The sequence below is a fragment of the Pararge aegeria genome, chromosome 20 (assembly GCF_905163445.1).
Source record: "Pararge aegeria chromosome 20, ilParAegt1.1, whole genome shotgun sequence".
NCBI classification, from domain to species: domain Eukaryota; kingdom Metazoa; phylum Arthropoda; class Insecta; order Lepidoptera; family Nymphalidae; genus Pararge; species Pararge aegeria.
In genome coordinates this window covers 16,135,131-16,145,935 of record NC_053199.1, presented here as the reverse complement: position 1 = coordinate 16,145,935, position 10,805 = coordinate 16,135,131, and the positions used below count along the sequence as shown (strand labels likewise).

Genomic DNA, 10,805 nt, shown 5'->3' with positions numbered 1-10,805 from the left:
CCAACTGTAAAATTATAAATGGGGTTATATTGTAAAAGCGCATACCTAGATACTCTACAATCAAAGAAATTTTGTTATTTTTCCAGAGCACAAGATGTTAATAAGTGTCTAAATATTTGTAATGAAAATATCTAAAATATAGTATTTACTTCCTTAGAATTAGTAACTACTAATTCTAAGGAAGTAAATACTATATTTAACAATTTTCATAATAATTAAACTAACTAGTTTAATTATTATGTGGCCCTCATAAACATTTTTATACCAATAAATTAAATTGAAGTGTGTTAGCCTTAGGTTTGACAAATACAACGTTTTACATAATATGAAAGTAAAAAAAATATTTGACGGTAGATACGTACCTATAACGAATACAACAACAAATTTAAATTTTTAATTAAATTGGAGCAGCTTGGAGAGTCTGACTCTCATTCTTTCTCTCCTATGGGAAGTGGACCTGTGCCGGCAGGGGTTCATTACAGTGTTGAGGATGGTAGTAGTCTGTAGTGCTATAGATAATGCATCTAATACCATTGAACGAGCAATTCTTGAATCTTGGAAACAGCTCCAACGAATTTCATGAAATTTTGTATGCAGACTGCAGTATAGCTACGGCGGGAAATCGGGCGGTTACCAAACCGAAAGACCTACCATCATCAAGTCCAGATGTCAGAGGGCAGACCCCCCGTTGGGAGAGGCTTTTTGTCTAGTAGTGAACTGCTATAGGCTGTTGGTTTGGTGATTCTTTTTTCCCTCTTTTTGCTCGGTATTTTATTTCATTTACAAAAAAACTGTCATCCAGGTACTAAAAAATAATACGACGTAATACGGTGTCAAAATGTATTTATAATTTTTTTATAAAAAAAAACAAAAACTTAAAACAACAATTAAGCTAACTTATCGATAAACTTTATACAGAACAAGAGTCGTTCCCAGCTACGAGCCACTTCGTGTTGTGTCACGCGAGAGCTGTCGCAACTGACAAGGATTTGTGTCAGTTGTCAGTTTTGGCAGCTGTCTCGTGACAGAGGCGACTGGCTGATAGCTGGGTAACCCGTGAGCGTGCACAGTCGCAGGCGTTGGCCAGGATGGCAGGGCCGGACTGAGGCCACCTACATTGTACGTGGCGCTCGATCCATTGGTTTAGGCATTCGGGCGCTCGGAGATGAGACGAGCCCGCCCGAATAAGTCGAACATCTCAATGGATGGCGGTCAGGAGTTTGGGAGTTAGTAAGGAGCGCCGTAGCTGCCGGAGGGGGTACCGTAGGATGAGGATGGGCCGGATGGGTATCCTCCACCACTGACTCCGCCGCTCTGCTCGTATTGGGCGACTTGGATGGCTTGGCGGATGGCTTCAAGGTTGATGCCGACGACGCGGCCGCCGCTGGGAACACCGTAGGAGGATGATGGGACGCCGTATGAGGATGAGGGAGCGCCGTAGGAGGAGGAGGGAGCTCCGCCGTGACCGCCACCGATTCCGCCACCGAAACCTGAGCCAGAGGAAGCCTCTTCTTTCAGGAGGATCTGACGGACTTGTTCAAGGAGTTGAGAGTCGAGCTGTTGTCCCTCGGAGGTTTGGTAGCCTGAGGAGACGGAGCGAAGGCTGCCTCCACCGATGAGACCGCCGATGCTGCCACCGATTCCTCCGGATGGTCGGTTATAGTTGTAACCTGATGGAGCTTCGGCGCCGGCTAACGCCACCAAAGCCAGGGCTATGCACTGTGGACAATGAACAAATTCACTCATTAGACTTCTGACTAACAAAAGGCAAATATATGAACTTTTCGTTACTACTTCAAAAAGCTTGATTCGACAATACTTTAACCTAGTCTTTGAATTTTCTAAAATTAACGGAAACAACTAAAAGAGATTTTACACGCACTAAAAATAATAAAAGAAAGCTGCACAAATATCGTTTATTTATTATTGGCAATGCTCTTAAAACATTGGATTTAATTTTCAATTTCATAATTATGTATGTTAATAACTAGTGGTATCCCGCGACCGTCAGCCGCGGTTTTTACTTTATTTTACAAATTTGATTTTCCTGACCTAAAAATTCTCTGCCCCTTAATCTGTGCCAAAAACCAAGTTGGTTGGTTGTTTGGCTAGGTCGTGAAGGAAGGACAAACAAACAAACATTCAAATTTATAATATTAAGTAAAGATTATAATAATGCAACCGTTGTCGATAAACACTAGTCGATAATATCATTTAAACGATACTTGTCAATACTTCTGGGTGGTTTTTACGATAAGCTATTCCACTGGGTTAACTTTGTAAACGTGTGATTACGAATTTATGACTTAATCCGATGTTTACGGATCTGTCAATTTTCACAAACACTCGCTAACTCGCTCGAAGTGCTACGGTAGCTATTTACTTTGCATGTTTAAGTAGGATTCGATAAAAATAGTATGTCACCATCGATGAAATATTCAAACAACATTTCGCAATGTATTAACACGGATAGAAAAAGGTCGAAATCGTGCCTATATTCCCCGAATAGTGATTTTCCTTTTTTTAATTACTCATCAAATAACGTACAGGAATTTGTAATATCTATATGTTAAGTCAACACTTTCATCGATGGTAATGAGATTGCGTAGACGCATCTCGGCAGCTAGTCTAAACAAATGTTATATAAGCGTATTATAATGTATGTCCAGTATTGAGTAAACAATAGTGGTGTACTTTACAATTTTACCTATAAAATGTTGACAAAGTTCCTTATGCAATTTAACAAGAAGCTTTTTAGTTTCGTAAGTCTATATGTACTTACGAATTACATATATCGTAAGAACATATATATACTTACTATTGAATTCCCCTGGAGCAGAATTTGTGAGTTATCAATTATATAAATAGAGATCTTTTATTTTATTTATTTAAACTCTTTATTTGTACACCACTACACAGTTAGGAAAATAAAGGACGAATAGAGAGAAACGCAAAAATTTTTATTTCAATGATGCAAAAATAATATGCCAATATATAAAATCAGATACTGAAGCCGTGTCGATTAATTTGGTTTGTTTTTGGTGCAAATAATAAGCAAAAATATTGCGATGTCTGTATTTTCTGCGTTAGTTTTTTTTTTATCAACGATAAAGTTTATCGAAAATAATAACGTTCCATCACTATTCTAATATATAACGTATCTGCGACCGATAGAATTCTTTACTACTTTTCCTCTTAAAGTTAATTGGAGGTGAAATTTTGTCGACATCCTCAACTGTACTTATTATTTGGGGTCAAGACGTGGTTTCTGTGCTTATGACGATGCAAAAGTTATCAAGTAGTGTTTGACTTTCATTTTGTATGTTTAGATACAGTTATTCAGTTAAATTTACTTGGAATAAAAAGTTATGTGTATTTCTATCGACTACTGCGTACTGGCTTTGTATCTACGAATTTGTATAGATTATTTTTGTTAAATTCTGAACATAATATTATTTAATAATATATAAAAAATATCCTGTTTTGGTAACTACAACCTTTCTGATAATGTTGTTGTTTTATTTTTTCACTTACTAAGCAATTTAAATCTCGACGACGAAACGAGTATAAAGATTTTTAAATAATAATTCAAAATCCCTCACTAATTAACTTTCTTCAGAACTACCTACTTGTATTTTATCGGTTCTGTAAGGTAAGGCACTTAAGACAGCAGATGCCGAATTTGTAGAATGTATATTTAATCTCATACATAAAATTAATATTAATTAGGCTTTTATTCAATGATATAAGAATTTAGGGCATTCTTTGTTATTCAAATCCAAATGAGAGAGGAGATAATAGAGAGCATAAAAACATCGTTAATACTTTATTTTAAATATTGGAAAACTTTCGAAAAGCTTTTTATATTTAAGAACATATATATGTGCTATAAAAAGCACGCTATAAGACCTCTAGGTATATATCCATAAGATGTGACGAAAAGTTTAGCTACTCTTATATTCCAAGATTAGTTTAAAAAAAACATTTTTCATTAATATTGTATCCTTTATATACTCCTTTTTGTTATCTACGCCATCAATTGGATATCATTAAAAAAACATTACAATACAATAACAATAATAATAATATTACGTTAATGGTTAAGTTTCTGGTAGCTATTACATCTTCAGCCAGGATATAATAGCTGCGTCGTGTAGTGAAAGTGCGGTGTCATAGGTCGGGGCGATGCGACGAGACGGCGTAGTCAATGAGGATATAAACACCGTAGTTTGTCAGGTCAGAGATAATGGCCGATAGGCGATGACTTTTTTTATGGAACTGTAGTTCCTGTTACTCTAAATTTGCTAGTTTACCGTCTCTATAGAAATTTCTATTGTAAAGAGTCATTGATAATAATCAAAGTTTTCTGGAATCTTTGAGATAAATAGACAATATGTAGAGCAAAATAAGAAATACCACAGTAATGACAATTAAAAAAAGAAATTGGTTGTTACCAAAAAGAAAGCGTCTGTTATATGTAATGTAAATAATTTGGACGCGTGAGATTACCGCCAAGTTAGGCAGTCACGTCACGTTGTCAATTCCGATCGTCGTGACTTTATACAATAGTTAATCTTTATGGGCATGCGAGATGTGAAGCCTACCTGCCGGTTTGTTTGTTTTAGTTAAGTAGTTGTTGCGTAAGGCTTTTGAGATTGTTTTGATTTATTTTCGGTTTTAAAAGAGGATTTTAGTTATCATTGTTGGATGAGCAAGAAAATAATTATAATTTTTTTCTACACATTAAGCGATGTTTTCGTTGATAAGATTCGTGTACCGTTTTTGAGTACTGATTAGTTCACTTATATTTTCATCCATCATGTCAAAAACCATAGTGATGTAACATGCATGAATGTATTTTAATAAAAATAGAAACAGGGCAAATTGAAGATTGCTTGTTGATAAACCTAAATATCATAAATATTGCTAAAATAGCCAAAGCTTTTGGAAGAAAAAAGCTTGTAGAAGGCAAATAAACTCTATTGTGGTGTTCAAATTCTTATGTTAATATTGTTATAAAATTACTAATTTTTTCACATCTCTATCCTGATTCTAATGCTGTCACGTAAAATGACAAGATCGGATCTGTTTTATCTATGTCCAAATCCGATTTAAAAGCAGTACGCATCAAGTTCGGAAATTCAAATCGCTTTGCGTTTGGAATAGATCCGACGGATTACGACACCCGTCGTAGGTGAATAAAATGTTTGTAAGAACGTGAGTGTCATAAAGAATACCAGGTATTTAAAATTGCATCTAATTTATTTCAACAAAATCATTAATCCTGAAATCCATTCCTATTGCATTTTATATAAAAAATCCACTTTTAACTGACATGATTTTGATGCACATATTGTAGTTTTATTTCTAACAGAATTACTTCTTTCTCCTTCTTTCAAATAAATTTTATATGTGGATTTAAAAAAGCCTTTAATTCGTTATGAAATAAAACTTGTCTTGATTTTATATTTCTCAGTTAGAGCATTCATTTAATTGTAAATGAGTAAAGATTAAAAGATTTATGCCTATCGTGACTCCACAAGACACATTTAATACACGAATAGAATGTAGTAACCATTTGGATGTTTGCTATGATAATTCTATATTGGTAATAGCCCTTTGAACCGTGAAACACCTGTCGTTAGCAACTCATGTATAGCAATGGAGGCGATTGTGTAGGCCGTTTAAATCGATTGCGCAGACCATCTGTACATGTATGGTGTTGGAATATCAATATGGACTTTTATAGTGACCGCCGTATCTGGGTGAGGGCTCTAGCGCTTCTTTTATGGTGGGTCCTCGCTCTTGCATTATTCATGAAGTCATTAGTTTAAGTGGGTTTGCGAAAACTGTTTTTCCACCATATGGAGATTTCCCAAGATTCTAAAGACTCACATTTTAAATATTAACATGGAAAGAAATTTCGTACATTGCATCAACAGTCTATAAAGTAGGTCTGGGCAGACGGTTTGGTGATCATAGAAGACACTGCTGGAGTCTAAATAAAAGGACAAGAGTTATTTGATACTACGAGAAGGAGCCTGTTTGTTCAGTCGTCCAAACATATCTCTAATTTTAAGTAAATATTTTCTCGTAACGAAACGTGATTTGAAACAGCACGGGGAACCTGTCGTTTTAGTGATCCATTAATAAATGAGTACGTATTGTACTTACTTCTACCGACTTAGTCGATATTAGCCAAATCTATGTTGTTTGTTGCTTTAAAATTCTTACGATGCACTCCTTTTAAACGTATTTGGTTTTCGTAGCACGGTCGATAGCTGATTCAGTACTGTTATGCTTAAGATTTAGCAAACATGATTCTTTATACTGACTAGCCAGATGAATTATATATTGACAAAGTTTTATTAAGGTAATATATATTAAGAATGATTATAGCCTTTTTAGCTGGGTCTTTGGTCTCCTAAGGTAGGAGTTTAGACGTGGCGAGGTGGCTACATGAAAGCGTGAATAAGCCTTTCTGTCTGGTGTTACACACATATATTGTTACTATTTTGTTACTTTATTATTTTAAGATGTACTGTTTGTAACACTTAACATGGATAAATGTATTTTCTTTCTTAAAATTAGTTAATTCAAAAAATAAACAGTACTAAAATACAAAACGACAACGTTATGTCATAATTATTCAAATTGCACGCGATATGAAAGTCTCTGAACTTCGCGATTATCTTGTAAACTTCCATAATCATGTGATTTCTGAACGCTTTCGACATCCGTAATGGAGACGATTATTGTTATAATATTCATCTCATTTAAATAAGTTGATAACAAAGACATATTGTTGTTGTGTAGGTATTTCTTAATTTAAATTATTGCTTTTTATGTTAAATAATTATCGTAAAGATAGTCAAATCTTTGTAATGTAATGAAAATTTGTATCTGAATAAAGTTTAACTTCTTTTTACTAATCATGCTTGCCCATCTCTTGCGTATTCTCACAAAACATCGCTAGAAAACCAGCCTATACTAAAACAAAGACTTTATTGGGAATAATAGTTTTATCCTTTAGGCTGGTAGTTGAACGCGTGGTAAGGACTGCGGCGGAAACCTTACTATAACAGGACAATCATAACGTACCCACCTATCCCCAAATTAAAGTAGCTTTTGTTATGGGAACTAAGATGACTGATGAATATTTTTATGAATAATATACATAAATAATTTTTATATATATATAGATAAACACCCGTCTGGGTGAAAAACATTCATGTTCATCACAGAAACATTTTCCATTGGTAGAATCGTACCTACGAGCTTTGACTCAGAAAGCAGGGTCACTGCCCACTGCGCCAATCGGCTGTGTGGGTGTGTTCTTGCATCATTGTTACAATTAAGTTTAGTTTATTTAATGTTCAGAAGCTTTTATAGCTTTCCATTAAGTTTTACTAGCTAAGCTTAGCTTTGCATTTTTGCATCTACAGTTTTATTGTTTTGTTTTTGGTACTATTTCTGAAAAAAGTTATTTTTGTACAAATAAGGCTTTGTTATTTATCTATTAAGAGATGATGAAGTCTTAAATGGAATTGCGTTTACCTGAAAGGAGTAAAGCAGTTAAATCTTATTTACCTATCGCGTACATCTTTAATGGAAAGGTAGTAGGCAATGTTCGATACAAGTGGATTACGCAAGGAAAATACAGTTTTTCTCATAATGAAGCAATATGTGACGGCAGTTGGTGGCCACTCGACTACGACCTCTGACCGCTACATTACGCAATAGGGAAGGGAAACCTATCTCGATTCGTTAGAAATTGAATAATCATATTATTATTAAGAATGTTTTTTAGTATAAATGAAAATTTATTTGGTAGAGATATATAGATTTTTTATAGATGAGAAAGTCTGTGATACTTGTCATGTTTTTTACGAGTAAGATACATGGATTTCATAAAAAATCAGTCAGCTTAAATTTAATTGATAGATCTAAAAAATACGCTAACTTACTCACAAGGTGTCCTGAGTAAAAGATTAGCTCTACTTTTAGATCTAGTGTTCCTAGTTTAGAGTTTTTTAGGCTTTTATAGGTTAGTTTGAACGCGGGAGCATTTGAAATTCTTAGTGAACGGTATGCACAAGCGTGATTTATGTACCTTGATCACTAAGACACTTTTAGGTGTTATAACGATTCTAAAAGTTAGATTTACGTAAAATTTGTCTATGGGAAAAAAGCACTAATTGGCGGTTAAATTAACTTTATCATTTTATATCCCATGTGTGTATTTTCTCGCATACACAAATCAACGATAAATTATAGCTGGAAATCACGCAAGCTTTGTTTTATCAAACGAAATCTTCATTCTTTTGTCTGTAGGAAATTCTAATGACAAAGGCGTGCAAAAAGCTATCATAACATATTTATTGCTTCGTATTGTGTGTGAGCAAACCTTATATAGATCAAGATATTGCCACGCGATTTTAATTCTTATAACTGATTCTAAGGAAGGACAGTTATCGCTTTTATTGTGTGCATAAAATAGATTTAAATACCTACGGTAAAGATACAATATCAGGCTTAATGTTACTTATGACCGAGAGATTGTATTTTCGATCGCTTTTTATTTACCCGTGGAAAATACATTTCTTAGAGTATAAGTTACCGTTTCGAAAAATTATATCAGTCTTTAAAGCGATTTAACTGTAAAAAACTATAAAAATTATTTGGATGAAATAATAAAGTTGTAGGTAATAGACATCCTTTTCCACAGGGACGAGTAGTAAAGGATATCGCGACTAATAACGAGAAAACTAACTAACAAGAAAAGGGGGCTGACTGAAAACCAGTGCTGCGCACTTTTTAGTATGCAGCTATACTGAGCCAGCTCCTTGTTCACACATTTTTTTTGACACAATTGTAACATTTTACAAAAATGTGTGACAGTAAAGACGACTTTTCTTTTCTTTCTTTATACTAAATTTAATCTTTGGATATGATTATAGATTTCAGGTGCAGATCGATTTCCCAGGAATTAAATCCGATATAATTTTCGATATTTTTTTGGCGGGATTACATTAGAAAGTTTAGTTATTTATGGCGTTAGTAAGATCTATTACTGAGGCTAACCGTCTTGTTTGAGCCTAAGATCATCTTTAGATATTTTTAAAACATGCACTAATTAATGCATAAAATAGGAAAGGTGTATATTACGTCTTCAGTGCAATTTTTTATAGTAACTATTTATTACAGCCAATTGAGTTTAAGATTGAGCTTTTACGATTAACTACAAAACATATTCGATACAAATCTTTATCTGGACCCTAAGCTCTCAATGATCATAAAATCGCAACTTATTTTTGTGACGTCAAAGGTGATACCTGAACCTTCGACGTACTTAAATTGGCCGTCAAAAAATAATTTCAGTTAAATTAATTAAAAATTAAAATATTTTAAATTGATTAAAATTTCATAGAGGGTTCGGATAAAGGATTTTTTGTTATTTGAAAATTTCTATGAAAATCTCACAGATTCTAAATCAAAAGAAACGTTCGGAAATCTGGTGCATAACAATCCAAATGGAACGCGGCTTGACACTATGGCAAACGGGTGTATTTAAAAAAATCCGTGCACTATGATTTCTGAACGTCACTTCACTTCACTTGATGCTCGTTAATAACACTTCACTTGCGGACTTACCGCTACGAAGGCCTTCATGCTGCTTACAGTGGTCACTATGGTTCGTTAGAACTTGTGATGTCTAGTCTGTACATCTCAGAGATATATACCAGCCCGGCCGCGGTGGGGCGGAGAAAGGATGAACTAGTGTTGTGCAAGCAAGGGAGGTGCTTCTGTAGGAAGCTCTTCTAATTGGAGGGACTGAGTTCTTTTCGGTTTTCGGACAACCTTTGACCGAGGGTCAAAGCCACGATCTAGGATGGTAAGAATATAACATATAGAATATCAGCAAAGTCTGATCAGAATCCAATAAATTTATTTACCGAAATAAAAAAATAATCCGATCGTTGCGGAGATATTGGAATTTTAAAATTCGCTAATTCAAAATATTACAAAGATAGTAAAATGCCCCTTCAAGAATAGAATTGGGCTCTTGTAAAAAGATTTTTGCTTTTTTAGTAAAACTATTTAGATTGGAGTTATTTGTTTTTGATAATACACTCCTGATATATATATATATAAATAAATGTAAATATAGTAAATTGTATACACTAATCGCAATTTATGATAATGATTTGATGTTATAAAATTAAAAGGTTATAAGGCCGAACGTTTGAATGTAGCTAATACAAACAAACAAAATAACTATTGATATAAATGCGAAAGTCAGTATTTTATATTACGCAGCAACTCTATTAAAACATAAATAGGGACACTGTAAAGCATCACACCGTTGCTTTATATTAAAAAAGAGGTTTCTTTCTTAAGAATAATTCTCACATTAATAAAATATTTTTTGAAATATATTTATAGATCTTTAATTAGTGGGTATGACTTCGACTTCACTTTCAAGGGGCCGAGTTCGAATCCCAGGTACCCCTCACCTTTAGCGGAGTATCTCTAAATTTCCTATGTTATATGCGTTTTATGTAATTAAAATATTACTTGCTTCAACGGTGAAGTAAGTGATAAACATCGTGAGGAAACCTGCATGCCTGAGAGTTCTCCTCAAAAGAGTGTGGAGTCCACCAATCCCCACTGGGTCAGCGTGGTGGACTACGGCCTTAACCTCTCGGCTTATATGATGATAATGATGAATTAATCTCTCATGACTTCAGTTGTCCGTAAGCTTTTGAACTGTTGGGTAGCCAGTCTTTGGCAAAGTTCCAATC

General features: G+C 34.3%; 1 protein-coding gene across 1 annotated transcript; it reads right to left on the bottom strand.

Annotated features, from left to right (window-relative positions):
• Positions 1-919: 919 nt before the first annotated feature.
• Positions 920-9,695, bottom strand: LOC120632685 (keratin, type I cytoskeletal 9). The gene is made up of 2 exons (XM_039902650.1): positions 9,655-9,695; positions 920-1,719 (listed from the first exon to the last, which is right to left on the bottom strand). Exons 1-2 carry the CDS (start codon positions 9,670-9,672, stop codon positions 1,228-1,230), a joined length of 510 nt encoding a protein of 169 aa, XP_039758584.1. The 5' UTR covers positions 9,673-9,695; the 3' UTR covers positions 920-1,227.
• Positions 9,696-10,805: the final 1,110 nt, after the last annotated feature.